Source organism: Perna viridis, chromosome 3 (genome assembly GCF_037379345.1).
Source record: "Perna viridis isolate PV_CMFRI_1.1 ecotype Kerala chromosome 3, ASM3737934v1, whole genome shotgun sequence".
Classification (NCBI taxonomy): domain Eukaryota; kingdom Metazoa; phylum Mollusca; class Bivalvia; order Mytilida; family Mytilidae; genus Perna; species Perna viridis.
The window spans coordinates 38238343-38265421 of NC_142447.1; the positions used below are offsets into that span (position 1 = coordinate 38238343).

The 27079-nt window shown below is 32.8% G+C and overlaps 2 protein-coding genes across 5 annotated transcripts; one reads left to right on the forward strand and one right to left on the reverse strand.

The window, feature by feature from the left end:
- Positions 1-2764: 2764 nt before the first annotated feature.
- LOC148622164 (26S proteasome non-ATPase regulatory subunit 4-like) lies at positions 2765-20648 on the reverse strand. Its single transcript, XM_088571782.1, has 11 exons — positions 20526-20648; positions 17572-17712; positions 16642-16753; positions 16221-16307; positions 15177-15245; positions 13576-13637; positions 12133-12286; positions 8943-9045; positions 8339-8491; positions 5108-5196; positions 2765-3708 (listed from the first exon to the last, which is right to left on the reverse strand). Exons 1-11 carry the CDS (start codon positions 20549-20551, stop codon positions 3547-3549), a joined length of 1158 nt encoding a protein of 385 aa, XP_088427908.1. The 5' UTR covers positions 20552-20648; the 3' UTR covers positions 2765-3546.
- On the forward strand, positions 20641-26196 carry LOC148622165 (RCC1 domain-containing protein 1-like). 4 transcript variants are annotated; one of them, XM_088571778.1, is made up of 6 exons: positions 20641-20776; positions 21987-22232; positions 23530-23719; positions 23919-24040; positions 24569-24943; positions 25543-26196. In XM_088571778.1, exons 1-6 carry the CDS (start codon positions 20656-20658, stop codon positions 25704-25706), a joined length of 1218 nt encoding a protein of 405 aa, XP_088427904.1. In that variant the 5' UTR covers positions 20641-20655; the 3' UTR covers positions 25707-26196. The 4 variants fall into 4 exon arrangements, with proteins under 4 accessions (XP_088427904.1, XP_088427906.1, XP_088427905.1 ...); XM_088571780.1 differs by lacking the exon at positions 20641-20776 and adding an exon at positions 20868-20919; XM_088571779.1 differs by lacking the exon at positions 20641-20776 and adding an exon at positions 20987-21152.
- Positions 26197-27079: the final 883 nt, after the last annotated feature.

The following is a 27079-nucleotide window of genomic DNA, read 5'->3' on the forward strand; positions in this document are numbered from 1 at the left end:
GGTCGTATAAAAACCAAGTACCTACAGACAATGATGACGACCAGGGCAATTTTCTCCGCAGAGCTATAGGACCACCAATTCAACCAATGAGCATTTGGAACGTAGGCAAAAATAGTCCTACGCAGAAATTACCCCTGTTCCTCATAGTGCTGTGAAAAAAGTTCTCATCTCATTTAAAAAATTTAAACAGTTTCTGAAAGGAAAAACATTTCTGTACATTTTATAGGTGCATTTTGCTTCTTGTGATGTGAAGCCTAATCTCCATAATGATTTTTAAATATACCCCTATCTTGTGAAAACACTGGGATTTCCCATGCTATTTATAGACCCTTCACTTCCGGTGACCAGTACTGCACTGCAAGTCTGCTAACCCCACATGCCATTCTGAGGATTGTGAGCTGACATATGTAGAATCATGCTGATATATAGTCCTCTGCAGGTTAAAGTTAAGGTAAAGTCCAGAGAAGCCATTGAATATTGTGAAATTAGCATAGAAGTCTATGGGAAGTGGAATTAGTGGTTTTTAGCCTATAACCGCTTCCCAATTTATGACATATCACTCCGCTATACTGGATTAGAAAAAAAATCACTGGTACTTTTCGTTACAAATTAGCGAAGTTGTTTCCGTTGTACTGTACTAATTTGCACACAGAGGTGCGGTTTTTTAGAGTGTGACATAGGTGTAGAGCTTTGAAATAGCGAATATACCATATACACAAAAGGTTGGACAGTGCCATACCATTATTCCAAAGCATTTTCTTTTGTGGTCCTATAAAAACTGAGAGACTGAGTTTTCTGCACAGGATTTTAATAAAGAAACAAGTAATTGGGAAATGAAAATGTCTTTCTTATATTAACTTACTAGGGACTGTAAATTAGTGTAATATCAACTCCCTGTATTAACTAACTCGATTATCTATTAAGTTTATCGTGTGGATTAAATTTCATGAGATGACCCTCTATATGTCATATTCTCCCTACAGTAAATCCAAAATTGTTAAAGAATCACTGTAATGAGCAGGTTACTAAAAACTAAAAAAAAGTTGATATCAAACAGGCACCAAAACCCCTCATAATTTATGTTCCATCTTTATGAAGCCACATGCCACATTTGGAATTTTGCTGTCAAGTGGCACCGAAGATTTTTACGAAAATTGTCTCCTTTATCCTTTACAGTAATAATAATGACTCCTCCCCACAAACACTGTACAAACAATGTTGCGTAGCTGAATCAGCAGAATGTACTGCCGAACCTCTTTCTAGGCAATTAAATTCCATACTTACAGCTGTCGAAAATTCGAAAGGTCCTAGATTATCATAAAATTTTAAAGGCTTATGATTATAATAATAATATTAGCATCTATGATTTTTCAACTCTTCATACTGCTATTCCCAATGCTCAGTTGGAATTCCGACTCAAAAACATTGTCGTTACTAAAAAAAATAAAATATATTGAACACCTAGATACAAATACGTAGCACTTGGCAGAGGTCTTCATACTTTGAAAAAAAAACCTTCCAAATCATCTTCTAAATATACCGAGTGTGTTGTCAAACTGCTGGATATTTTTTTACATATTTGTCCAGTGTGCTGGGAGTGTATTCCAAGTGGGACAACTTGTGCTTCCCGTTTCACTCTTATGAGACTAGATCATTTGATATATGTTTCCGCTATATGGACGATTTGCTATGAAACAATTCAGGATTCGGGGATTTTGTACATCTCATCTACCCTTAGGAACTTGCAATAATGGATACTAAAAGCCTCACATCTTTACCTACTTATAGATATCGATGGACATGGAACTCGTGACAAAAATATAGCACAAACACATTGACTTGTCATTTCGTATCGTAAACTTTCCTTTCATTTGTTGCAACATCCCTTCAACACGTCTGTGGAGATTTCATATCGCTAATCATGCATTGTGCAAGCGCTTGCCAAAATAACGCAGAATTTTTGTTCCGTGCTAGACTTCTTACAATTAGGCTTTGGAACATGGTTACGTTGCTACAAGATGAGGCATTACTACATAAGTTAAATGGCCGTCACCATGAACTCATGGATCGTTAAGGTGTATCTATCTGCACCACAAAAAGTGCCTAGTTCATCCTAACATTGTGTTGTAAAAAGTGACTATTTCATTCATTTAATCATTCGTTAACTTAACGTTATTCCCGCCATCAACGTTATATCAGGTTATGTATAGAACATTGAAGGATGTATTTCGATAAAGAAACGTATAACAAGGTCTTCATCGTTTTTATTGATCATAATTCGTAATAGGTTTTTCTTTATTCTTTCTTCTATCCCAGATTAGACATTTAAGAGCAGCTCTGCAGGCATTTCCAGAAATAAAAACAAGATGCTTCACCTAGTCTATGCTCTCAATTTTTGGTGTAGTTTGACTTGCTCAGTTACTGTTGTTTTAAGTGCTGGTTATTTTATTTATTTCATGTTCTTTTTAGTGCGAGTCCATTTTCTTTGGTCGTTATCCTTAGATTCTTTAATTTTGTTTAATTAACGTTTTAATCCTGGTTCCATTTTCTACAAAATAGGAAGTTGATGTTAAACATCAACCAAAATCATTTACAACATTAAAGCTATATACCAAATTTAATATGAATCAATCAATTGAGAGTCCTGATAATTGCGATGAAATTCGGATGGACAGAATAACAGATGAGGAAACTGATTCAAATTTTCCACCAAATACTTCAGTGGGGTATAAAATAACACCAGCAATAAAAAAGAGATGATTAATTGAAATGCAATTATTTATTAGTCACAGAAGTTTCATTCACACTGTTTACCAATTATTCTGAAAAGCATAGAATATTCCAGTTAAACACTTTCTACAGATCATGCACTTGACAAGAAAAAGAAATTCATATCTGGATTTTATGAAGGAGAGGCATAAATACGAGAATTGGTATAAAAGGAAACCAGATTGTGACATGTTTAATGTATAAATATGATAAATTGCCATGTTCAATAAAATATTTAGCAAATTACGACAGATTTGGGGGATTTTTTTTCTTTGAAAAGGGGGCATATGCCCATTGGCCCTCACCTGAACCCGCCCTGCATACATAGGGGTGAGTTTTGTTACACATAAAAATCACATAAATTGACATTAGTCATGAAAGGTTTAAATATTTAACAAATATTTGCAATGAGGAGAACCATTTAATTTTAAAAGTCAGTGAATTTCATTGTAATTGATTTTTTATGCATACCGATAGTAGGTATCTTTTTTGAAAAATCAATATTCATATGTTTTCATCAAATTTATAGTTCAGTAGTATCCTACCAAATTCACCCTGAAATATTGGATGTTCTTTAAATATTATGTTTCATCTGCATGACTATAGACAAGATATTTTCCTTAAAAAGAAATTGCTTTTTAAAAGATGTACTTTTTCAATATTTAACATGTTGACAGATTATTCATTAATAAAAATCCAATAATGTTGGTTGAACTGAGTGAAACAAACAAAAGGTCCATACAAATTAACATTCATCCATCTACTGAGATTGTAAAATTATTTGGAGTCTTTCTTATCATCTTTGTCCATCTTAGAACCATCTTTAACAGAGCTGATAGCATTTTGAATGGCTTCACTTTGAGGATCAACACCAGGTAATCCTTCCAGTACACTTTGTAAGAATGATGGGTCATTTATCACTTCAGAATAATCCTCATCCTGTAATGAAATAGGAAATAATAATAAAAAAAAACCAAAATTATGACTAATAAAATCTTTAAACTGTCTGCCTATAAATGTCTTGTATACAGAGGGAGAAATGAGCAAAAACCTCTCCTTTTTTGTGCTTACTTTTCCTACACATATACACAAATTTAACCATTAACATTGGAAGCACAGAGAACATGATTTCAGTTTGACAGAAAGTTATATCCTGTGCAACTCTTTGGGACTCCTGTATTACTGAAACAAAATGGCTGAACAGTTTGAATGAAGGTAGTTCTAAAATAAGTACACTGTACCCATGCCTGTACTCAATGTACAGATTTTTCATTATTAGGAGCTATTTCCAGTTTGAAAGTTTGTACAATTTACCCCATTATTAGACGGCTATTCTAGAATCAATGGTTTTTAAAATATTTTTCAAATCGATTAAAAAAGTTCAGGAAAAGTTAGACATGAAGATAAAGTCATGAAGGAAGTGACATATCAAATGATACGTCATCTCCAGCTTACACTTCATCTTCTTACAGGTTAAACCTCCTGTCTCATATTCGATAACATAGACAAAAATATCAATACTGTTATTTTTTAAACAAAACTGACAAAAAATTCTCATAGTTATTGATGTCTAGGCTAGGCCCTGCATACAGTATGAACACACACTACAGTGTACCAGCAAGAGATTAAATACAAAACAGTCTACAATATTATGCATAGACAGGATTTTTCCAGGACTTTGAAAGCTTTAGTCACTTTTGCATGAGAAAATGAGGGCCATTTTAATGGTATACTTTTTAGAGTAGTATTTGCATCTGACATAAAGAAGATATTTAAATACTGTCTGTAATTTACAGTATGGTGTAAAGATATAAATTAAAACTTAAATGTACACTGCATATGAATAAAGCACATAATTTTTTTCTGCCAGCATGCAAGAATGTTTTCCAGACCATCCAAATAGCATATACGAGATTTGATTAAGGAAGAAACTCCCCAGCCTTTAAAAATCATCACAAATAGAAATCCTTTTACACCAGCCCTTATACATAATCAGGGACCATATATTCTATACACTGCTGACATAATTTTAAATGTCTTTAATATTAAAAAAAATTCTACTTACTGCATGGCCACCCTTTTGTAGAAATACAAAAATACATCTAGTATAGTGTATAACCTGGCAGCCCAGGTAATATTTTCGTTCCACAAGTTTCTCTCAAATATAACCCCGGGTCACCAGTGACGTCTTCTGTCTTATGATTGGCTGAGTGGATATGACGTTATTTTATTTATTTTATATATTCAAATATTTAAAAGCAATGTTTAAATATTTCTTTCAAATTACTTAAAAAAACATATGTTTATTGATTAAATGCAACTGAAAATACATTATTACCGTAGCTTCCTCCTTGCTCTTTGGCACAGGTGTCTTTGTTTCTTCATCCACATCCATAGGGGCGGGTGTGTTTTCTGTCGTATTATCAGCTAAAAATATTGCAATGAAATTTCTATCATAATTTACTAGATTTTCAACAAAAGGCTGGACATTAGAAAAATCAGAAAAAAAAATGATGAAAACTATGTTTATGCAGGAATTAAGAAAAAAAGAAACCAGCAAAATATAGCAATGCCACAATGTTCCCCACTTCAACAATTTAGTTTAACTAGAGTTATCAAGATTATATACCTATCTAATTTGGCACAAAAATTACATAGAGTATTCAAAGAACATCATCAAAAATACCATTAAAGCACTTAAATTTATAATCATCAAAAACACGTAAAGAAAATGAACGAGTTTTAGTGAGTATGTCACATACCCTAGATGCCCACATATTGGGACATTCAAAGCCAGTAAAAAAACAAAAAGCTCCCAAGAGCCTGAAACGCTCATCTGGTTGAATTTTTGCCTTTCAAAGGCCATAACTCTAACAAGGAGTTGTCCAACAATTTGACTCAAAGAAGACTTTGGTAGGACTTATAAGGATCATTTCATCAATTGAAAGTTTCTATCTATTATAGTTTTCAACATATTGACTGAAAACTGCAAAAGAACATCATTTTTCACCTTTCTCTAAAAGTTGTCTGACAACTTTGATCCAATACAGACTTTTGTAGGCCTCAACGTTTATAGTGAAAATTGCAGAAGGGGCCAGTGGCCCCCTTGAGAATAAAAAAGGGGTCATTTTCATAAGAAAGGGGGCCAATATGGCTGTATGATAAGGGATCATTCTTTGATAAATTTGTAACAAGAGAGAATCATCAAATAAGTTGTTTATATACACTCAAGTAATAAGTAAAACAAAATATTAGAAGTTGTTTATTTATTATGGCATTCTGCTGATTTAAATTGTCATTCATTTTGCTGTTGCATCTCCACTTTGACTCTCTGTATTTATCCAGATCATACCCCACCCAGGCCCATGGACATTCACTTTTCCATTTTACTTGAAATTATCTAGGTTTACCGGCAGCATTGGTTTGTTTTCAGTCAGTCAGCTTGTCTGAAATTTATTGGGTGCCTTCAGCAGGGTCAGGGAAACAATCATGTCCCCTGCAGCACCACCTGCGGTTTAAGTCGTTTCGACCAGTATGCTGGAAAAGTTTTGCTTCTCCTGTTTATTACTAAATGGTCAAGCCATTGGCATTTTAAATAAAGTAACGCGTCAGGACACGGAACCGAAAAAAATCTGGAAATTCAGAGATGGACCTACATAATGCTGTGCACCTGAAGGGCCCACATGCCACACTTTTTGTGTGCCATACATAAAATATCTGCACCAATGGTGCAAGGGCCAGTATGGTATGAACACTGAAGCCTTATAAGAATCATTTTGGCAATTGAAAGAATTTTGCTAAACCTAATGGTTTTGGAGATTTATGAGAAAAACTTCTGACTGACCCCTTTGATCTATTTTTAGAAACAACTGCCATAATTTCCCACAGATCAAAAATCACCAAATCTGATCTAAGCAGAATACCCTATGAATATTATTCATACTAAGTTTTATACTTATTGGTCTGGTAGTTCCAGAAAAGATATTTGAAAGAAATAACATTAACAAGAGGCTCATGGGAGCCAGAATCGCTCACCTGTTTAAATTTTAGCCCTTCAAGGGCAATAACTCTAACAAGTTGTCTGACAATTTTGACTCAAAGAAAACTGGTAGGCCTTGTCATAGGGATCATTTCATCAATTGAAAGTTTTATCCTATCTACTATAGCTTTCAAGTTATTGACTGGAAACTGTTGAAAATATAATTTTTTGCCTTTCAAGAGCAATAACTCTAACAAGGAGTTGTCTGACAACTTTGATCCTGGCAAACTCCTGTAGGCCTTTTCTTAAGGATCATTTCAGCATAGAATGTTTCATTTTATCTATCATTGTTTTCAAGTTATTGGATGAAAACTGTAAACAAGGTCATTTTTCACCTTTCAAGGGCAATAACTTTTACAAGGAGATGTTTGAAAACTTTGATCCCTGGATACTTTTGTAGGCCTTTTTCCAAGGATAAAAAAATCCTATAACAGTTCTATCAAAAACAGCCTAAGGAACATTCATACCAAATTTGGTCCCAGCTGGTCAGGTAGTGTTTTGAATGAAATAACATTAAAAATAGCAAAAAAACATTGAAATGGCTTAACTGATTAAAACAAAAATTTAAATGCAGATAGATCTCACTATGTTGAACACTCAGATTCCATAACAGAATTGGGCTAAATCTAACAGATTTGGAGGTATACGCGAAAACCTACTGTTCGACGCTTCGTTCTATTATTAGTAATGGCAGCCATGTTTTTAGAAGGATAAAAAAAATCCCCACATCAGTTCTATGCAGGATACCCCAAGGAACAGTCATACCAAGCTTGGTTTCAATTTGGTCATGTAGTATTAGAGGAGAAGAGTTATGAAAAGTTATCAATGATGACGACTATGGATGCTAAGTGATGGCAATAGCTCACCTGGCATTTGGCCAAGTGGGTTAAAAACTAGAAATACTGTACAAAAAGAAATACACTGTTCCCGATTATCACCCCTTTTGTGATCTTTTTTCATGTGCCTAAAGGAACCATTTTTTAACTACTGACAAGATATTTAGTGTGTCCAAGCCTTTACTCTTTGGAAATAACTAGGTATATGTGTATAATCATCTCAGTTCCATGACATTACAATACTTCAGATACAAATGTACTACATAAAAGCAGTATATAATGAAGTCATTATACATGTAATAACTGCTTGTGGTATATCTACATGTATTTAAAATCTGGATTTAGTCACTTTAACCTAAAAATATTTATGTTTGCTTATCACAAAGAAAGCTAAAAATTTTACAAAACAACAAGACCAGAAATAAATGTAATAGAACTAGTGTCATTAAGATTTTGAACATAACACATTGCTCTGCTATTATTGATTTATACTGATCAGTTTTTTTCTTTACTTTTTTTTTTATAAAGAATCATAAAAATGAAATGACAGCTGCCACATGCACAAGTGACATCAATAAAACTTCAATTTACTTATCTCCATTAGAAAGTAACACCAACATAAATTTGTGACATTTCTTGTCATTCTCTCATGGTATAAAACATAATAAAATGAATTAAATTACTATGTGAGAACCTGAATTTTGTAGTGACAGCTGCATGGCATAAGCTATCTGTTCTTCCTCTGATAGAGAGCTAAAGTTTTGTCCACTAGGTGTTGTTGGTGCTTCTTCTTCTTGTCCAAGGGACATTGTAAGAGCTTGTCTCAGCATAGCCTCGTCATTTGTTCCTGAAATTCAATACAGATATATGTATGTGATTAGATATCATTTGTTTTCATGCAACCAGCAAGTCCACATGGACTAAGAATTAAACTTGTTTCTTGAAAGCTGGATCCAGAAGAGAAATAGAGTGAGTATAGTAGGAAGAGAGAAAATGGCAGTGATGACAATGATGAAAGTGAGCAAGAAGGCAAAATTAAAGGGTGAGAGTCAGAAGGATAATGAATCTGTGCGAGCAAAATGAGGATGAAACTTTCAGGAAAGTAAAAATATCTATTACATAGAATATGACATTGAGTAGAAAACAAATTAAAATTTTACATGTCTTTATAAAAAAAGCATTGATTATTTGATTCATTAACTGAAAAAAAATACTGACAAAAATTGTTCAGACTGACAAAAATCTAAAGGATGTAAATCAAAATAGAATTATTTTTCTTTTCAAGAACTGTAACCCACCAGTTTCCTGGACTGGTGCAGTTTCAGCAGCTGTTGACTCAATAGCTTTCTTTGCTTCATCTTCCTGTCTTGCTCTTTGCTCTTCCATAGAGACTCTCAATGCCTGAAATTAATATTGTATAAATCAGTAATTCTGAATAGTGAATAATAAATAGCAATCAACATACTGAAACTAAAGCTCACAGGGTACTTCATGTTAAGCAATCATAGAAGCTTAACAGTGAGTAAATAAAGTTATTTCTCCAATTCTAAACCAGAGCACTTGACTTTTTAACATAACCACTAAGGAATGATTAATTTTCTGTGTGAGATTTATTGCCATTTTATATTTTCTACAGATTTCATGGGAGAAGCCTAGTCTTGATTAAGGTTACAGGTATTTCTCCAGTCTTCATGGTAAAACCAAGATTTTAACATGCACGCTAAAACCTGTAAGTTGAAAATTTTAATCTCACCATCTTGAGTGGAGAAATAATTTAAACCACTTTAAAATAATCTGTTTAAGAATAAGGCAAGGGGTGGCACATCATAATTTTCAATTTGGTTTTTTTGGCCACAAAAATATTCAAATACATCTAGAAAACAACTAAAAAGCTATTTAAATTTCTCCTGAAGCATTGGTGACATCAATATTTTTTTACTGCTTATATAAGGAAAAAGTTTTTACACCATTTTTCTATAGTGCATTTCAACTAAATTTGCCCTATCAATATCTTAAAAAGGCAAACTTTACAAATACTTTGACAGTAATTTATTGATGTTACGAGGTATAAATACTTGGATAATGCAATAAAATCTCTGTGTATTTTTTCTTCATGTGCCACTCCTTATACACATTTTGCCGGATTCTTAGACAGAGAAGTACTTAATGAAGGAGAATCTATACCTACATATATTATATCATGAAAACTTTGTTTATTTTAATTACAATGCAATCAACAGCTTTTGTTGAGTAATATAAAAAAAATATTTCGCAAGGCTGCAGCTTGATATGACCACAGACTTCAACCCTTACAAGATTGTACAGGTATGAATACAACAATTCAAACTTGTTTCAGCTCTAAATTTGAATTATAATTGAATGTTTTACAACATATGTCTCTGATCAATATGATAGTAGTAAAAGATCTTAAAATTTGCGTTTAGACAAAAGAAATAATCAATTTATTTTTGTCCCTTCTATGCAGTACATTATCATTGAGAATCATACACATTTACTCAGGGTTTACACAGAAACTAGGAAAATATCTGGGTTTTTAAACTCCTAAACCCTCAAAGGTTCAAGTTACACCCCAAAGTCAATCACAGCCTTACTTGTAGTGATATTTCACATGGTTTTACACAAGTTATTATCCATACAGGGGTTTTTCAGGGTTGGGTCAACTGGGAAGTTGTTGATGTTTTATTAGTATTTTGGGACTTGTTTAACCCACCTTTATCTGACATTTGATGCCTGTATCAGTATTAAACATTACCATGTTTCCACAAATCTTATATTTTGTTTACATGTATATGAAGTTATGAAAATAAAGATATTTTGACAGTTCTCATGACTTGATAAGATCTGAAATAAAATTATCAAACATTTCAATGTGTTTTAATTGGTTGGAGTACAACTAAAGAACAATATCATGCTATAAATTATAAAAAACAAAAATTTAGCTTTTTAATTCTTAAAACAGGTTAACAGGACTGTCAAGATCTTCATCTGTCATGCCTTAAAATTTGTCTTTTCCATTAGTTAAGAGACTAGTTACTTTTTTGTCTCCATTTGCATCATCCTTTTTAATATTTACTGTTTTGTAAGCACAACATCATGACAATCACATTTAACTTTCCCTCTCATTTTTGAAGACTTTTAAAACCTTCTTTAACAAGAGTTCAACTGATTTCTTGCCATGTTTCACTTTTAGGGGTATCTGTTCTCATTTGGAGACTATCCGATTGGCAAAATTTACAGCTAATTTATTTGACAAACGCAATTGGGAATTCAAAGCCATTTTGGGAAAATAATTATTTTTTTCCTTTGGGAATTGGGCTGAAATTTGGCCCGTCATAATAAACTCATAGATCCCTACCATACAACAGAAAAATTCATGTTTCTGGCTTCTTTTTGTTCCCATATTTTTGAATAGTCTAAACCCCCAAATTTTATAAAAGCTTTGCTTTTGTGGTATGCCATATTGTAGTACAATATACATATATAAAGTTATTATCTGGACACAAAATGTGTACAGTAACAATGACAGTGAAAAATACAGTAAATTCAGCAACTGAGACAAATCAAAGCAGTATTGATATTAGCTCTTACTTAAGGTAGATCATGCCCAATATTTTAGTTGATAAATTTTCCTTACTTTTCTCTAAGATGAAAATGAATGAACATACTGTAAAATTTTGATATAAAAAAAACACCAGTCACCAAACTTAATTTTGATATAATTGAGCCTAAAACTAGGTGACTTTTTTTTTACAATATTTCATATAGATTCTGTAAGTAATTATCATTATTTTGCGAACTATTAAAAAACTGGTCTGTAAATTTCTTTAACAATTGTATAAAGAGAACTTTTTTTCACACTTCAAAAAGAAAATTGGGGTCACCACACTGTTTTCTTTTGTAAGGCCATAAAAAATATGTCTGTGTGTGGTTACCAGACCAACCCTTAGCCATTTTATAAGCAGACTGAAAATAAAAAAAAATTAAAATTGAGAAATTTCTGTTTAAACACAGAAGTACAATTTAGCCAAGTCATACTAGTGTTTGTGTTAACCAGGTGTTTTCACATTCACCAAAGCGTATTTGCCACACAGTCTCGAATAAAAAATCAGTAACGGTTAAACCTGTGCCGAAAAAAAAAAAATAAATAAAATGCCGACCTATCAACCTCATTTATGCTTATAATGTAACTTTAAACAGACATATTATTGTTTATGGTATAATTTAAAAAAAAAATTATATTATATTTTCCCACCAATTATTTCCCCCTTGAAAGAGACTTTTTAAAATTAGTGATTGTAATAATGCAAAAAAGATATGTTTTAAATATTGAAAGACATGGTTTTTACATCATTTTAAACACTATTTGTTCAATTAAAATACATATTCTGTATTATTTTGCAAGATGACAGAAAAGAATGCTACTTGTAACAAGCATGATCTACCTTCACAAAAAGCAAGTAAATTTACCAATGCTAATTCAGGATCTTCATTTGGATCAACACCAAACTCGAAACCAGTAGCCTGTAATCCTGCACCAGAACCATCTTCTCCAACAATGATAGGGGAGTTAATAAGTGCTTCTGATAGCAATGGACCTGGTGGTACTGTTACTAAATGGGACCTGTTGTTTTAATGTAGTTTGATTACAAATCATAGACTGTTTGTGTGTGAATGTACCGTAAGTAAGGCAGTTCTGAAGATTTCTTTCCAGTATCAATTATGGTAATTTCATTCAACATCCAACCCTCATAATCGAAAACAGTGTCTCCGGATAATGAATCATAAAAAATAAATTTATAAATGTATACCTTCCTTTTTCCGATTAATAAAAACTGACAAAGAACTTTGTTTTCAGTCTACAGATCAAGGGATAGGATCCAAAAGTTTGTTTTTTTTTTTAAACAATTTGAGCCTCATTCAAATTATCTAAGAAAGATAACTCCAATTGCAAAATCATTAAATGTAGGAGCAGCTGAAGTTCTAGTGATTCCAGCTCACTTAATCTATTAAAACTGTCAATTTTTTCAAACACGTTTTGTTATTAATTATATACCATATTTTCCGGACTATAAGTCGATATGGAGTATAAGTCCAATGCCTAATTTTGACCAAAATCAACGAAAAAAACATAGCTAAGTCGAATTTTGCAGACAACTGGAGGGTCATTCGTGCATTTATGAGATGTCAGCGGAGATCCGAGTTGAGCGGTTTGTTTTTAACAGCATATTATGCCAGCGATATTACTTCGTATAGTATTTCTGAATTAAATTAATATTTGTGTTTTTGTTAAAGTGTACTTTGTCTTTTGAATTCAATTATTTGTATTGAATGGTGCATCAATGGCTCTGAAGCCTTAGATCATCAGGTGTATGAAATTGTAAACATGTCAAGTGTGGGCACCCATGTGTGAAATAAGCAGAAAATTTGTTTGATGAATTGGTCATAATTACAAGCAGGAATTAATAAACAATATTACCTGGTATTACAAAATACAATAAAAGATAATTGTTACCTGTAAATTTTATTGCAATTAGCCATTTAGATAACACCATAACTGATTATAATTTGAGCCACCTGTGAATGTGTTACGACATACTGTAAATGGGTTTAAATTTGCATATTAAAGGACTGATAACTCCAGAACACTCGATAATGTCTTTGCAGTTAGTAAAGAGTTTTGTTGATGTATCTTCTAGAGTTTGTTTATATATTTTAACCATTTTGAAGTTTTTATTAACATCATCATATTCATTGAAAAATGATAGCAGCAGATGAACAATTTTCTTAAAAAATCCTTATATAAGTTGAAGTGGATGAGAAGTTGAGGCTAACACTTTGCTGAAAAAAATTTTGACTTATAGTCCGGAAAACATGGAAGTTAATATTAGCAGTAATATGCTATGTACATACCCTGTGCCATCTTTACCATTAATTGTATTGATTAGAGTAGTCAATTTGTCTGTGTTCACAGCCTGTAAATTGAAATACATATGTATGTATGTATGTACGTATGTATGTATGTATAATCAAGCAATATAGTTTCATTGTAGTAAAACCAAAAGAAGAGATATAGCATTCCAAAATACTGAAATTAAGTCCAGCTCTACTAACATATATGCTGTATCATAATGAATGTTGTTATTTTCTCATATGATTAGTTTCATTATACTAATATGGTTACAGCTTGGGATAATATTTTTTTGTAATATAATTACATTGCTAACTATTGCAACTGCAACAAAAACCCAAAATTGCTTCTGAAGTCAATTTTGACTAATTCTGCTGTACCAAATATGGACCCTTTGAAAAGATCTTTAAAGCATTTTTCATCCAGAGTTCGGTAAAAATTATCTAGTTTTTACCCATTTACATTTGAGTAAAACATTTAAAGTTTACAATTGACAAAAGGTAAGTAAGCCACACAAATTGTCCATTAATTTCAACACTAGCAGAACAAAAAAACACTTCACTATTGTTAACATGAAACTAGACTCAAAATTTAATTAAAGACTTGTAATGGCCACAAGGTATTTTTTTAAATGGAATACAACTACTCTATATAACAAATCTACTCCATAATGTAAATTAATTTACTTAACCAGTGATTCACCAGATTAAATACAAACTTAACATTGCCCCTAACGAGACTAATACCCCTGCTTCCTGTTGAACTCTGTACATTTGGGGACAAATGTGGACATACTATTCATATTGGACACAATTTTTATGGTGGATAGACTACAACCTTTTCATATCATTTGATGCCATTTCTAAAACACCCAACCCAAATAGCAATTAGTATTATTTTTTGTTAATAACACTATAAAACAATATGACTAAGTCCTGAGAATATGCACATCTCCATATAGTAATCTAATACTCCATTCAGTTTCATAACAATCCTACAAGCCATTAAGGAGGATTTGCAAACAACCATCAGATCAAGTTTTGCCAACAGCTGTCATTTCTACAACTTTTATTTAAACATAAATTCCTGATAATCTGCATATCTTTTTATGGTAATCTAACACCCCATTAAGTTTCATAACAATCCTGTAAGTATTTAAGGAGGAATTGCAGACAACGCATCAGACCAAGTTTTGATGAAAAAAGCTGAAGTCCAACAGCCATCACTTCTAAAATATTTGTCCAAATATTTCTGAAATTTTTATCCAAACATAAATTCTTGACAATATGCACATCTCAACACAGTTATCTAACACACCATAGATTACAACCCTGTAAGTCATAAAGGTAGAGATATGAACATGGTATGAGACCAAGTTTTACTGAAAAATGCTTCAATTCAACAGCCAGCATTTCTACAATTTTTGTTCAAACATAAATTCCATACAGTATGCACATCTCCGTGTGGTTATAATACATCCCAAAAAGTTTCCTAACAATGCTGCTAGCTGCTAAGGAAATAGACAGACAGACAGACAGGATAAAACTTCATTAAGGTGGGGGTATAAAAAGCCAATTGATTTAATAGATATACATGTACTAACCTCTTCTCCAAAGTTAACAATATCAATCTGTACCTTTTCTTTCTTCAACTTTTTTCCAAGTTTAGTAAGCTGGAAAGCAAAACCAATGTTTTAACATCCAAGTAGTTTAATTTTCTGAAGAAATACCATGTCCAAAAATGTTCACTCAATGAATAAATGCATTCTATGATGCAAGTGTTTTAAGATTAGTTGAAAAAAAAACATTTACATGTTATACAGACTTAAGCCACTGAAACATAAAAACTGTACAAGCAGGATACATTTGATGTCAGTATTCTCCCTGGAAAATTCAAATGGCATCCTGGCAAACTTGAAATTCTCCTTTAAAATTGTAACATCATATTTGTAACATTATTTGCAGGAAGATCAGTGCAGATGGCATCACATTAAATCAAAATAGCAGCACATAACCATGATACTAAAAGGCCCTGAGGAGAACACTGAATGTAACTAACAGCCAGAACACAAAATGGTGATAATGATTAGACGTGACCAATCTTATAGATGAAAGTCAATAACAATTATTTGATCAAATTGAAAAAAATATTCCATTACAATTACTTCCAATAAAGTCAATAAGAGTTCAAAGTCTGAGCTGAAACCAGACAGTGATTTATTTTTTGTTTTATTTACTATGACAGCAATCTGACAGCCACTTCCCCACCCTTCATTGGCATTCCCATTGCCATTTCCCCACCTTTTTTACAACATGATTGCAATGCATAATTTCTTCACATATGTCTACCCCCGTTTCAAAGTTCAAAGGGATAACAAAAAAAAACTCACATAATTCAATGGATCATAAGTTTCTGGTAATATGAACAACTACATATCATGTCCTAATGTTTCATTAAATTTAGTACTGTAGTCTGAAGGTAACGCTAACAATAGTGTGATGGACAGACAGGGCAAAAACAATGTCTCCCCACCAGTGTGTGTTTGTGGGGGAGGGGGGCATGGGGGCATAATGAAGTTTCTATAATGTATTTGTCTTTTATTTTTCTTTTGTAAATATAAACTTGTAAAAGTGTACCAATATTTTACCTCTTTATCTTCATCCTCCACTGGACTACCAACAAACATTACAATTCTCATTTTGTGGTTCCTTCCTTGTCTATGTTTTAATGCCAGCTTTAATGTATACAATCAAAACATCAAGTTGAAATTACTGTAAAGGTATTTAGTTTTATGTTTTGTCCAAATTTTTTTCTTTGGTTGCATTATAACATACTATTTAACACACACACAAAAAAACATTTTCTTGGGATTTTAATTTGTAGTTGTCTTACTTTAAAACAAAAAATAAATCAAATAAAGAGTAGACCTTTGAAATGACCGTACATGTATCAAAGAGACAGCAACATAGCCCAAGGCTGATGTATACAGGTAAGAAAAATTACTGAATTTAGTTGTTACTAAAGCATTTTTTTTACATTCCTAGAAATATATCTGTAACTGGTCTTACATGAGCAACTTTTAGTGCTGTACCAAATCTGATGTTCCCCTTTGGCTGAACTCCATGCAGTTTACTCAGTATTCTACCAACATCTGATGTCAAGGTTACTAAAACTTCAACACTAATAGCAAAAAAAAATCAAATTGCATAATATACATGCATGTATGAAGAACAAAAATCATGTGTACTTTAACAGATGTTCAAATAATAAGTTTATACAAGAGTAGAAACTGCATTTGACAGTATCTGCAGCCGAACATGTATTTTGAGTGTTTTTAAACACCCAAAAGACAATAATAAAAATCTTACAAAGATTTACAGCATTAAAAAATAAAATACAAATGTAACAGTATGTGAAGTAAAGTTATTTTACTTCATTCTGTTAAAATTAAAAAGAGAAGCTAAAAGATTTACAAAACTTTTTGAAATTGTAACAGTTTATAGAACTTTCTCAGCATAAAGATGTTGAAGAACTATGAGATTTGCATAGTACTGGATCAAAATAGCTTGATCCAACATGCCAATTTGCTATACTGTTTATCTCCCAAAACTCTAAAAAGATACAGGAGTGAAGTAAAATAATATTTTACCTTCAATCTGATATCATAAACAATTTACTTTCCTATGTAGCTATTTTTTAAGTTAGTAGATCAGTTCCAGCCCACTGGGTTTAATAGGTTGGTATATTAAAAGTTCTGTACTTGATATCAACCAGCTTCTGATGATAATAAAATGTAGGGAGGAGAAGACTTTTGATAAAAAAGATTTTTACAGGTCATTTTTTTGTTGTTCATTGAAATGTATTGTGCTTTCCAACATTGAAAAAAATAACACTTATAGAATTTCCCACTATAACACTCATGTGCTCTGTAATTACTTTGACGACATGGTTTTATATGAAAAAAATAGTTATTGGTGATTGATAATTAAATAACTTACTTAGACATAACCAGAAGTCCTACATTATTCTCTGGATTAGACCTTGTTTTAGAGTGACAAACCAAATTAACCGCATCTTGTTGTGCCTGTAATCGTGTTGGCACAAAATCACCATTTCTCATAAAATCACTGTTGTCTACACTGCAAAATGAGAAATAAATGATAAACGCATAATTATTGTTGTTATTCGTCTACATCTACATGTACATGGAAGGTGCACAATAATACATTAACAATAATATACAAGACAGCTAGGAAGAATATTAAGATGATCTGACCTTAGAACTGCTGTTTAAACATTTTTAAGTGAAAGTAATTTCTACAACAGTATTGTTTGAAAAAAAATGTAAATATAGTAGCTGGTCCTGACAGTTATATTAAGTTGGTATGGTGATGGGTTTGTATTGTGGGTATTTTGAGATACAGTAGATGAGGAGTGAGTTGAAGTTTTAACCCTTGTCATGCTGTGCATTTCTGAACGAAAGTCTAGATTTTGGTATTTTGCAAACTTATGCAAATTAATAGCACAATGGTACTGATGCTGATACATGTAGTTATATATAAATTAAAAATGGGTGGGGTGGATGGGCCAATGCGTGAAAATGGGTCTGTCACTCGAAAATGGTCAATTCGTCCCTCTGGTCATTATTTGCTACCTGTGGGGTTCAAGGGGAACAAATCAGGAACCAAAGCACATTCATCCTATAGCGTGAAGACGGTGAAGGCTAATGTAGCCAAATAAAGTGTGTTACAGTAAAGAGTGGGGGTCAGGAGCCCTCTGAAGGTTCATTCGTGTGAAAAAATGAGGATTTTTTCCAATTTTTGGCCTCTGTCCATAAACCAGAAGTAGTCAATACAAGGGGTTATCATTGAAATGGTAGTGACAGAAATCATTCTTATTTAGTTTGCAGGCGAAATAGAGTACTACAGATTAATTCTGCTCTGGCGATGGTCCGAGAAATAAACCCTACTTCCAAAAAATCTATTTTTTTTTCGACAGCAGAAACTCCTGACCTCTTCTTTTAGCTTTCAGGTCATTATTTATTAACAAACTCTATATCAGATAGCCTCATTTAAAAGCACAGTCACGCTGCTTGCAGATGGACACAGATTGTGCTTCCCTAAACTCAGATTTAAACTGCCAGAACTGATAAATCGGAACATGGTCCTATCCCGAACAGGTCCGGGCGTAGCACGACAAGGGTTAAGTTTCCTGTAATAGGTACAACAAAAACTCTTCATATGCCCCCTTTGGGACCATTTATGGTTATACTATCAACTTGGTTCTGTATACTTATGGCAAGAAAACGCATCAATATCTGGGTATGTACTTTCATTTTCAGGAGCTAAAAAAAACAGCATAATGGCAGGTTCATTTCCGTATACTTGTATATATGCTATTGACAGCCAAACCAGCCTCTGAAGATATTCGCTAGTTTCGATAATTAAATACAAATCGAATCATAGCTTTTCCAAGATAGGGTTGGCCATAATAACCTGCAGTATGGCTCCCAGATGTTTACGAAAATTACGTAATCAATATTACCCATAATTCTTGGGTCATAAAAATTGCGAAACGAAAATGAAACAAAACGAAAACAAAAATAATCGATAAAAGAAAGAATCCAAACGAAACAATTCAACAAAATGAATCAAATCGTAATGAAAACATAACTAAACGGTACAAAGCTAAATTGAATAAAAAAATCTTTTAAGATGTTTTGCAAATGATAACAATATAAGAATGATAATGTTTATCAGTGCCGGACAATTCATACCATGACAACCAATGATTCCATATGAATGCCAGACATTTTGGCCAATAGACATATCAGACAAGACAATTAATATAATGCTTGGACATACATCATTACAAAATTTACCACATTTGAAGATTATTGATTAGGTGTAATATATCAAATCAGAGCTGACAAAAATTATCAAAGTTGTTTTTAACTAATGTTTCTACATGAGCGTTAAAAGGTTTCACCTTCATTATATTAGAAGACGAAAAATCAGTTAGACGCCTATAATCATTGTCAGTATCCTATCAAATTCAAAATTAACTTTTGAGCCTCAATTTATAAGTTTAAATTTTGACTTTAATAGTCGATCACTGCGACTCTTCGTACTAAACTTATTTTTAAACTTTTGACCTTTAGGTACATTGTCATGTGACTACGAACTAAATTAGTTCGTAATGGCGGACATAGTTGCGATTCGAACTGTGATTGAAAAATCCAAACATCTTTCCATTTTAAATACATGCGATGACACTTTGAGTACTTTGAGAACGTGTCACAGCGCTCAACAAACAAATCATTACCGTTAATTAATTTGTTTGTCGGGATAATTAGCCTCAACCAGGTGATCAAGCAAGGTGTGATCAAAGGTGATGCAATCAAAACATTGGTCATGATTGTTTATTGTAAAACCCTAATTGGCTTGGGAAAGGTAATAAAGTTGTCAATTATAGGGTCATGGGAACATCAGAGGCTTTTTTACCGACATTTTTTTTTTAGGTGGGAGTGAAATATCAAGTGACAAATCGTGCACGAGAGAAATTCGCCACTTTTGTCGACAATGTCAATGGCGAAAATGGCGAGCACTAGCTAAATCACTGTGACTGTCAGGGGAAATTATTTAAATTTACTGAAGATCGGGATGACTTGTTAAAAAATTATAATTTAAAAAGGCCATGAGCATATTCAAAACAATTTCTAGTTGGTAAGTACGAGGAAGCATTGTTTTCGTTCATCAAGTAAAAAAAACACATCAAATTTTGCTGGTCATACCAGTGTTGCCTTTAAAACTTTATATTGTCGGTATGACGACCCCATAAGAAGAAATATGAAATTGCTTATATGTTAATGCTTTTTAATGCATAATTTTGGTTTATTTGGTAATGTAAATCGTTTTATAAGGAGGTAAATTAAGTTTTCATAGAATATTACCAGACAATTGTACTTTCGAGCACCATTTTGGATAATAATGACTTTCTCGGTTGCGATTGGATAAAATTGTTGGTACATCTTAATACCAGTCTTTCCGCATAAATACAACGTGCAATTATGTGAGTCTACAATGTTGAATTTTCATGGATTTTCTGAGTTTGTTTCAAACTCTGAACAATTGCGACTAAAACAACAACCAAAAGACGATTTACTTTACAGAGCATCATGGTGCAACATAGTATCCAGGGGTAGTAAGTAATATGCCAAAATCTTCTCAAAACAGATATAACGTATAATTGCACCATTTCAGTTCAGAAGTTGTTGCTAAATGGAATCTATAAAACGATGGGAGATTCGAACTATGCGTAAAACTATCCACTATTAGCGGTTATTTGTATGTTGGTATTTAGACATAAATGAACAATTTCTATTGCAGTTATTCCTCCTTGACAATAGGAGAACTATTTAACAAGGAACTTAATGGATATTATCTAATATATACTCCATGATTTAGCCAAGGATTTTATAGTCTGTTAAAATGTCCTTCATTAAACGTCCATAAAACCGAAACAATAACAACAAATATGGCCTTTTATTTTCTCAAAAAGAAAGCACACAGATAAAAGAGTGAGTAACTCTTGTAGTTCGAACTACATGTTCTGCATGGGTCCCATTAAAAAAAACCCTTACCATCTTTCTTTCTTTCTTGGTATGATATCCATTCGCTGTCTAGAGCACCAAGAAACTGAGTTTTTGGGCGCAGGGGGTTTCCACACAGGCCGTTAACTAGGTACACTATTACAGGAATGCATTTCAATAACGATATACTGATATATGAATGACAGTTTCCTATATTTCACATTATAAATCAAAGCAGCATCGAATAATAACAGTCAAAAAGGTAAACGTATGCAATCCCACCACCGAAAAGCGATGTGTACACTGAGGTATAAACAGCATACAGTGTCAAGCACATATCAGTAATCACAAAAAATATGTATTATATCGACTGTGGATTTCACAGTTGCACTAGTACTATACTGGGCTAAAATATAAAATTATTTTTTTTGTAGACTTGTTGATTGTTCTACAGCTTAAGTGTATTTTGCTTGTTTTGCTGTTGAAATACTAGCGATTGAAATGACTGTTATAATCAATGCTCTCGTGTCTAGTCATCAAACTAGATTACCAGGGTTAATAGTAATCGTTTCTTGTTGATTTTTCGTCAATTGTTTTAGTTTTAGTATGTTTGCTATTCTTTTTTGTTGAGATAAAAGGGATGAATGTGAATAAACCAATATTCCCATGCATAATTGGTGTAGTGCAAAATGTAAAACTTTATTCATCCTGTTTCAGACGTCGATGTTGCTTCTCTATTATTAAAAAAAAATCATGTTTGATGACGAGGAATCCCGTGTTAACAGTGTTAACAATTTTCTGAATCTACATATTTTATTACAGATGATGGCCGCCTACTAATATCTGGATACCAGTCACAGTTGTATCAGAAGAAAATAAACAATTTTCATGGTCCTGATGTTGTTGATGCCATGTTTCTTGGACAAGATTTGGTGGTTTTTAATTCCGACAGACTGTCAATGATTTCAGAAAAAAATTGTGAATATATATCATTGACAATACCTGAAGTAAAACCTAGTAAAATAAAAAGACTCGAATCAACTGAAAGGGATCTTCTCCTTCTTCTAGGTATGTACAGTTAAAAGTGTAATTCAACATTTATCAAAATTATCATGTATATCAGTCCACTTTTTAAAAGCAAAATCATCACCATTGTAAGTTTTTATGAGGAGTGGGCGGGACGATTTTTATACGGAGCGCTGATAAATTGTAGGGACATGCAAGGGGGAAAAAGTGTGTGCACACAATATTATTTGGAAGTGCATTATACTTTGTTGTGCGCATATTATTGCATTGCGTGATCATCGTTTAACGTCCTGTGGCATATATTTGACGTGCATTTCAGGACGAAATAAACGTTTGGTAATTCGAACAGACCCCGATTTATACCAGTCGGACCCACTCGGACACATTATTTTGACTCTGAGCCAACCAGTCATCACTTTATCTCCTATACAGCGCTTGCTTAGTGGAGAATCATTGTCTTTGATTAGTTTCATCGCAATGGACGCGAACACGCTACCACGAGACCACCGAAGAGGTTAATATTTTCATAACTTGTTCGCACATCATATTATTTTGTGCACACAGTATATATTTTTATATTCATGGCTGGCCCATCATGTCTACGGAGGGGCGGATACGGGGATTGAAGAACGGAAAGGCGCATTGACTGACCAATTAGGGAAGCGCGTCGTCAAGCTTTAGTTGAAGTCTTTCAATTAAACCATTTTTTTTTCTGCACCGGACCTTGTTACGCCTTCGTTCTGTAGTCATTATCCCCCCCCCCCAAATGTACTGGGGGAATATACTATTTTGTTCTTAGTTTTATAATTCTTTTTTCCGTATACTTTTGCTCGCGTATCTTCTCAAAAACGTATTGGAACCAAATCTGGCACAAAAATAGGACACCATATGCAAATGTTCAATCACTATAAGAATTATTAAACATGGCCACCATTTCAAAACGGTCGCCGTTTAAAGACAAAAAAATATATATAAAAAATAGGACCAAAAATCATAGAAACTTGATATTTGGTTTGAAAATAGATCCACATAAGGGCTTCCGGTCGGTCATAAGGAAATTTAAAAAATACCCACCATTCGAAGATGATCGCCGTTGTAGATTTTAAAGATAAAGAAATTTAAAAAAAAATCATAGAGACGTAGAAACCGATTTTGTAGCACCTGTGATAATGGCAACGTTTGAGGAACGTCTATGTTGGTTCCAATATTTTATATTATAAGTTTTTTTTATCTATTTACTTCAATTCAAAGTAAGTCGAGCCTGAACACGTATCTTAACACTTTTTAAACATTTGAATAACAGATAGTACACCAGTTTTTTTATCTTACTTTTTTATAGATTCTAACGAATGTTTATCATGCAAAAACATTCAAGAAGAAATTAAACAGCAATCAGTTTCTAGTGCCATGCAGACCTTGTCTATTTCTGCATCCTTAGTATGTTCTGATGTACAGGAAATTAGTTGTGGAAAAGAACATGTTGTTATTCTAGATACGAGTGGTTCAGTATTTACTTTTGGTAATGGCAGGTGTGTATGGTTACGATGTAAAATGATTTCATTGTGATAGTCTTAGATTTTAATATGAGTAATATTTTAAGATGTTTCGCACTATTTCGTTAGTATAAGAAACAAAATGTTCAAATTCATTGAGTAATTGAACCAAATATTTTCTGTCTCCAAATCCAGAAGGAACAAAATGTAACAATATATTTTATCATTTATTAAGCCGAGGCCAGTTAGGACATGGGACTGTTGACAGTTGTCAAGAACCTAAATTGGTTGAAAGTCTGGCGGGGCTTAAGATGGTGTCTGTAGCAGCTGGTGGTTGGCACTCGGTTGCTGTTTCAGGTAAAGGTATTCCATTGCCAACTTCTAAGATTTCATACCTTACCTAATTTTTATACTACATGAAACTACATTTATTTTTAAGCTTACGGTAATATGTGCACAAGAATTTTAGTTTTCCTGTAACAATATACCAAGTAAGTATAATGTATGTTAGTAAAAAGAAGGAAAAAAATACTCTCAGAAATCTCTCATATTACACCACTTTTTTATTTTCAACGGCACAATTCATAGCAAAAGGACAATGACCCTCCAAAAATTTTCTTTTTTACAATGAGTTGTTTTTGGTCAATGTCAGATGTAAATTGATCTCCCTATTGTTGATAGTTCAGTAGGCCCTTTCTTAAACTGACGAAATAGACTTAAAAGACCTATGGGGGGCTTTTAAACTTAACTTAATTAAGTTAAGTTAACACAATACAGGTTCCATTTGTAATTTATGTATTCTCAGCTTCAGAAATAGATATATAGTCTCATTTAACTTGGGACGTATGCACCGTTCAGTGATTTTAAATTATTTTCGTGTTCCAGAATGTGGTGACATCTATTGCTGGGGCTGGAATGAAAGTGGACAGCTTGGATTACCATCGCCATCCGTCCAGGCTAAATCCCAATCGCCATCCGTCCAAGCTAAATCTTATTCGGTATTCAACTCAATACAGCAATCCTTGGAAAGCAGCAATGTGGAGACTTCCAGAAAAGATAGATATACTTCTCAAATTCAAAAAGCTAACGTTATACAGTGTACACCAAAAACAATTGATATAGATCCATCTGAAACAATGGTGTTCATACAGAATATAGACCCTGTCCAAATACAATCACTGCCATGTATCGTAGACTTTGTTGATAAATTCAACATTGGAAAAGTTAGCTGTGGATCAAGACATACCGCCCTCCTTTCGGGTACTGTTAATTGGTCATAAGTATGACAAGTTGAGCATTGATAAACCATGTCTTTTTTTAAATTAACAACCAAAATACATTAACTTTACAAGTTGAGTATTTTATTGTGACTTTCATTTTTAGACGAATAAACATGCTAGTTTTTTTTCGAGCAACTTCATCATTTGATTAAAAATATGACTTAAGTATGATTCTGTCTAAAAACCAGGAAGGGGTGATTCATTATACATCAAGATGATTAAAGAAACTGTTCAAATTCATTGTTAGTTTAAAAAAAAACACTCTTCCTATGTTCATTTCCTTGGATCTGCTATACATGTATATCATGAAATATTTTTGACTGGTTGAAGTGTAAAAATTCTTGCCGGAAATTTACCTGTACTTTTCTGCAGTGGAATGTAACAAAATTTTAAGTGTTAATATCTGTAGTGGGCAACTTTCATTTGCACTTTTATTTTTGAGTACAGTTTATATGAGGCCTTTTGTAGGTTATCCAATCAGAATATATCTGGGATTAAAAAATGCATGAATCGTTAATCATAAGCTTCTGCCTGATTTTAAGGCAGCGCTGTAATTAATGCTATAATTCTATTTTACAGACACGGGAGTTCTGTTGACCAGTGGTTGGAATGATTATGGGCAGCTCTGTCAGAATGATCAAGTCACTAGAGACTATTTTGAGACCGTTTCCAATTATTGTAAGCAGAATTTGAAAGTCAAGAATGTGTATTGTGGCCCATGGTCAACTATTATTCTATCCTGATGACAATGAAATAATATATTATTGTAAAACCTTAGTGAAAGGATTTTTAAGAAACCAGTATCATGGTTAATATAATACTAATTACAGCAAATATTTTTCTGCAGGATTTTAATGCAATGTAGAGAGCTGTATGTCTTGGTATATAGTTAGGTATCCATCCACATCAAAGACTTTGTCTGCTGTGTGACTTAGGGAAAGTTGAGGATGAAATCCATTTCCTTCTTAACTGTACACACTTTGTTCAAGAGAGACAACATTTATATAACAGCAATCAAGACAGACAACATTTATATAACAGCATATCTGTTTCAGTAACAACATTTTCTTTTTAAATCAAGTTGACAAACTTATTCATATGGCTGATGATATGTGAGGGTACTTCAGTTGATATTAAAAGTTTTGAGCAGATAGTAAATAGTGAGCTGTCGACTTATCAGTTGTAATTTTTTACTTAGACTTTCATCATTTCAAAAATAAACATTAAAAGTTCTTTTCTTTAAATGTTGAAATCATATAAATTTTAGCTTCCTTTCTGCATTAGACACGAGGAGGACCCACTTCAACTTAGTTGGACATCCTTAAGCACAGTTGCTTTATGACTTCTGGGCCCAGTTGTTCAAAATATCAGATTAATCATTGTTAATTCAAATTGTTCAAAATTGGACTGTCCAGAAGTGTCCTGTTTTTGAAGAGTTACTGCAGGCAGATGTTTGTTTATATTTAATTTTGATTATTTTTGTTTTTCTGCATCAGGCTCCATGAGGAATGCAACAACAATTGTACTTCCTTAATCACCGTCCTTTGATAAAGAACTAAATAGTGTAAATAGTATTTCTTTCAATAGTGATCATTTTATAAGCTCCTCTATGTTGGAAAACAATGTGTGGTTTTCTTTGCTTCTCTGGTCTCACTGTCAGACAAAGTGCACGAATGATAATTTGTTGTTGTTTTAATTTTAAAAAAAGTACACGATTGTACAAAACAAACTCTTATTGTGTATATTAAATTGTTTTTTATGCATGTATCTGTGCATCTAACTATAACTACTGTTTTGTCATTGCTCCTGTGGACCCATAATTGGTAAAGTAAAATATTTTGAACTTTGAACTTGGTAGTAAAAGTTAAAAATCCGACCGGTAAGAGTGTTTGTGAAGTATATTGTCTGATTTGGCTTAGCTGTAAATATATACAAAAACACAAGAAAAACTGAGAACATACAATTACCTCTCCAAAAGATATAGATACACCTATGATCAGACCTATAACAGATAAATATATGGCAAGCCAAAGTGGACAAAAATTAGTGTTTCTAATATTAAAAATGGTTTTTTAATATTACAAATTCATTTTTTAATATTACAAATTTGATTTCT

Bases quoted from the DNA above. Each gene is read 5' to 3' on its own strand.
- LOC148622164 (XM_088571782.1), bottom strand. From the start codon at position 20,551: ATGGTGCTCGAAAGTACAATTGTCTG. The intron at 13,638-15,176 runs GTTAGTACATGT...TTCAATTTACAG, and splicing joins TTGTTAACTTTGGAGAAGAG to GCTGTGAACACAGACAAATT. The intron at 8,492-8,942 runs GTGGGTTACAGT...ATTGAATTTCAG, and splicing joins TGCACCAGTCCAGGAAACTG to GAACAAATGACGAGGCTATG.
- LOC148622165 (XM_088571778.1), top strand. From the start codon at position 20,656: ATGTTGAATTTTCATGGATTTTCTGAGTTTGTTTCAAACTCTGAACAA. The intron at 22,233-23,529 runs GTATGTACAGTT...ACTTTTTTATAG, and splicing joins GGATCTTCTCCTTCTTCTAG to ATTCTAACGAATGTTTATCA. The intron at 23,720-23,918 runs GTGTGTATGGTT...TCATTTATTAAG, and splicing joins TTTACTTTTGGTAATGGCAG to CCGAGGCCAGTTAGGACATG.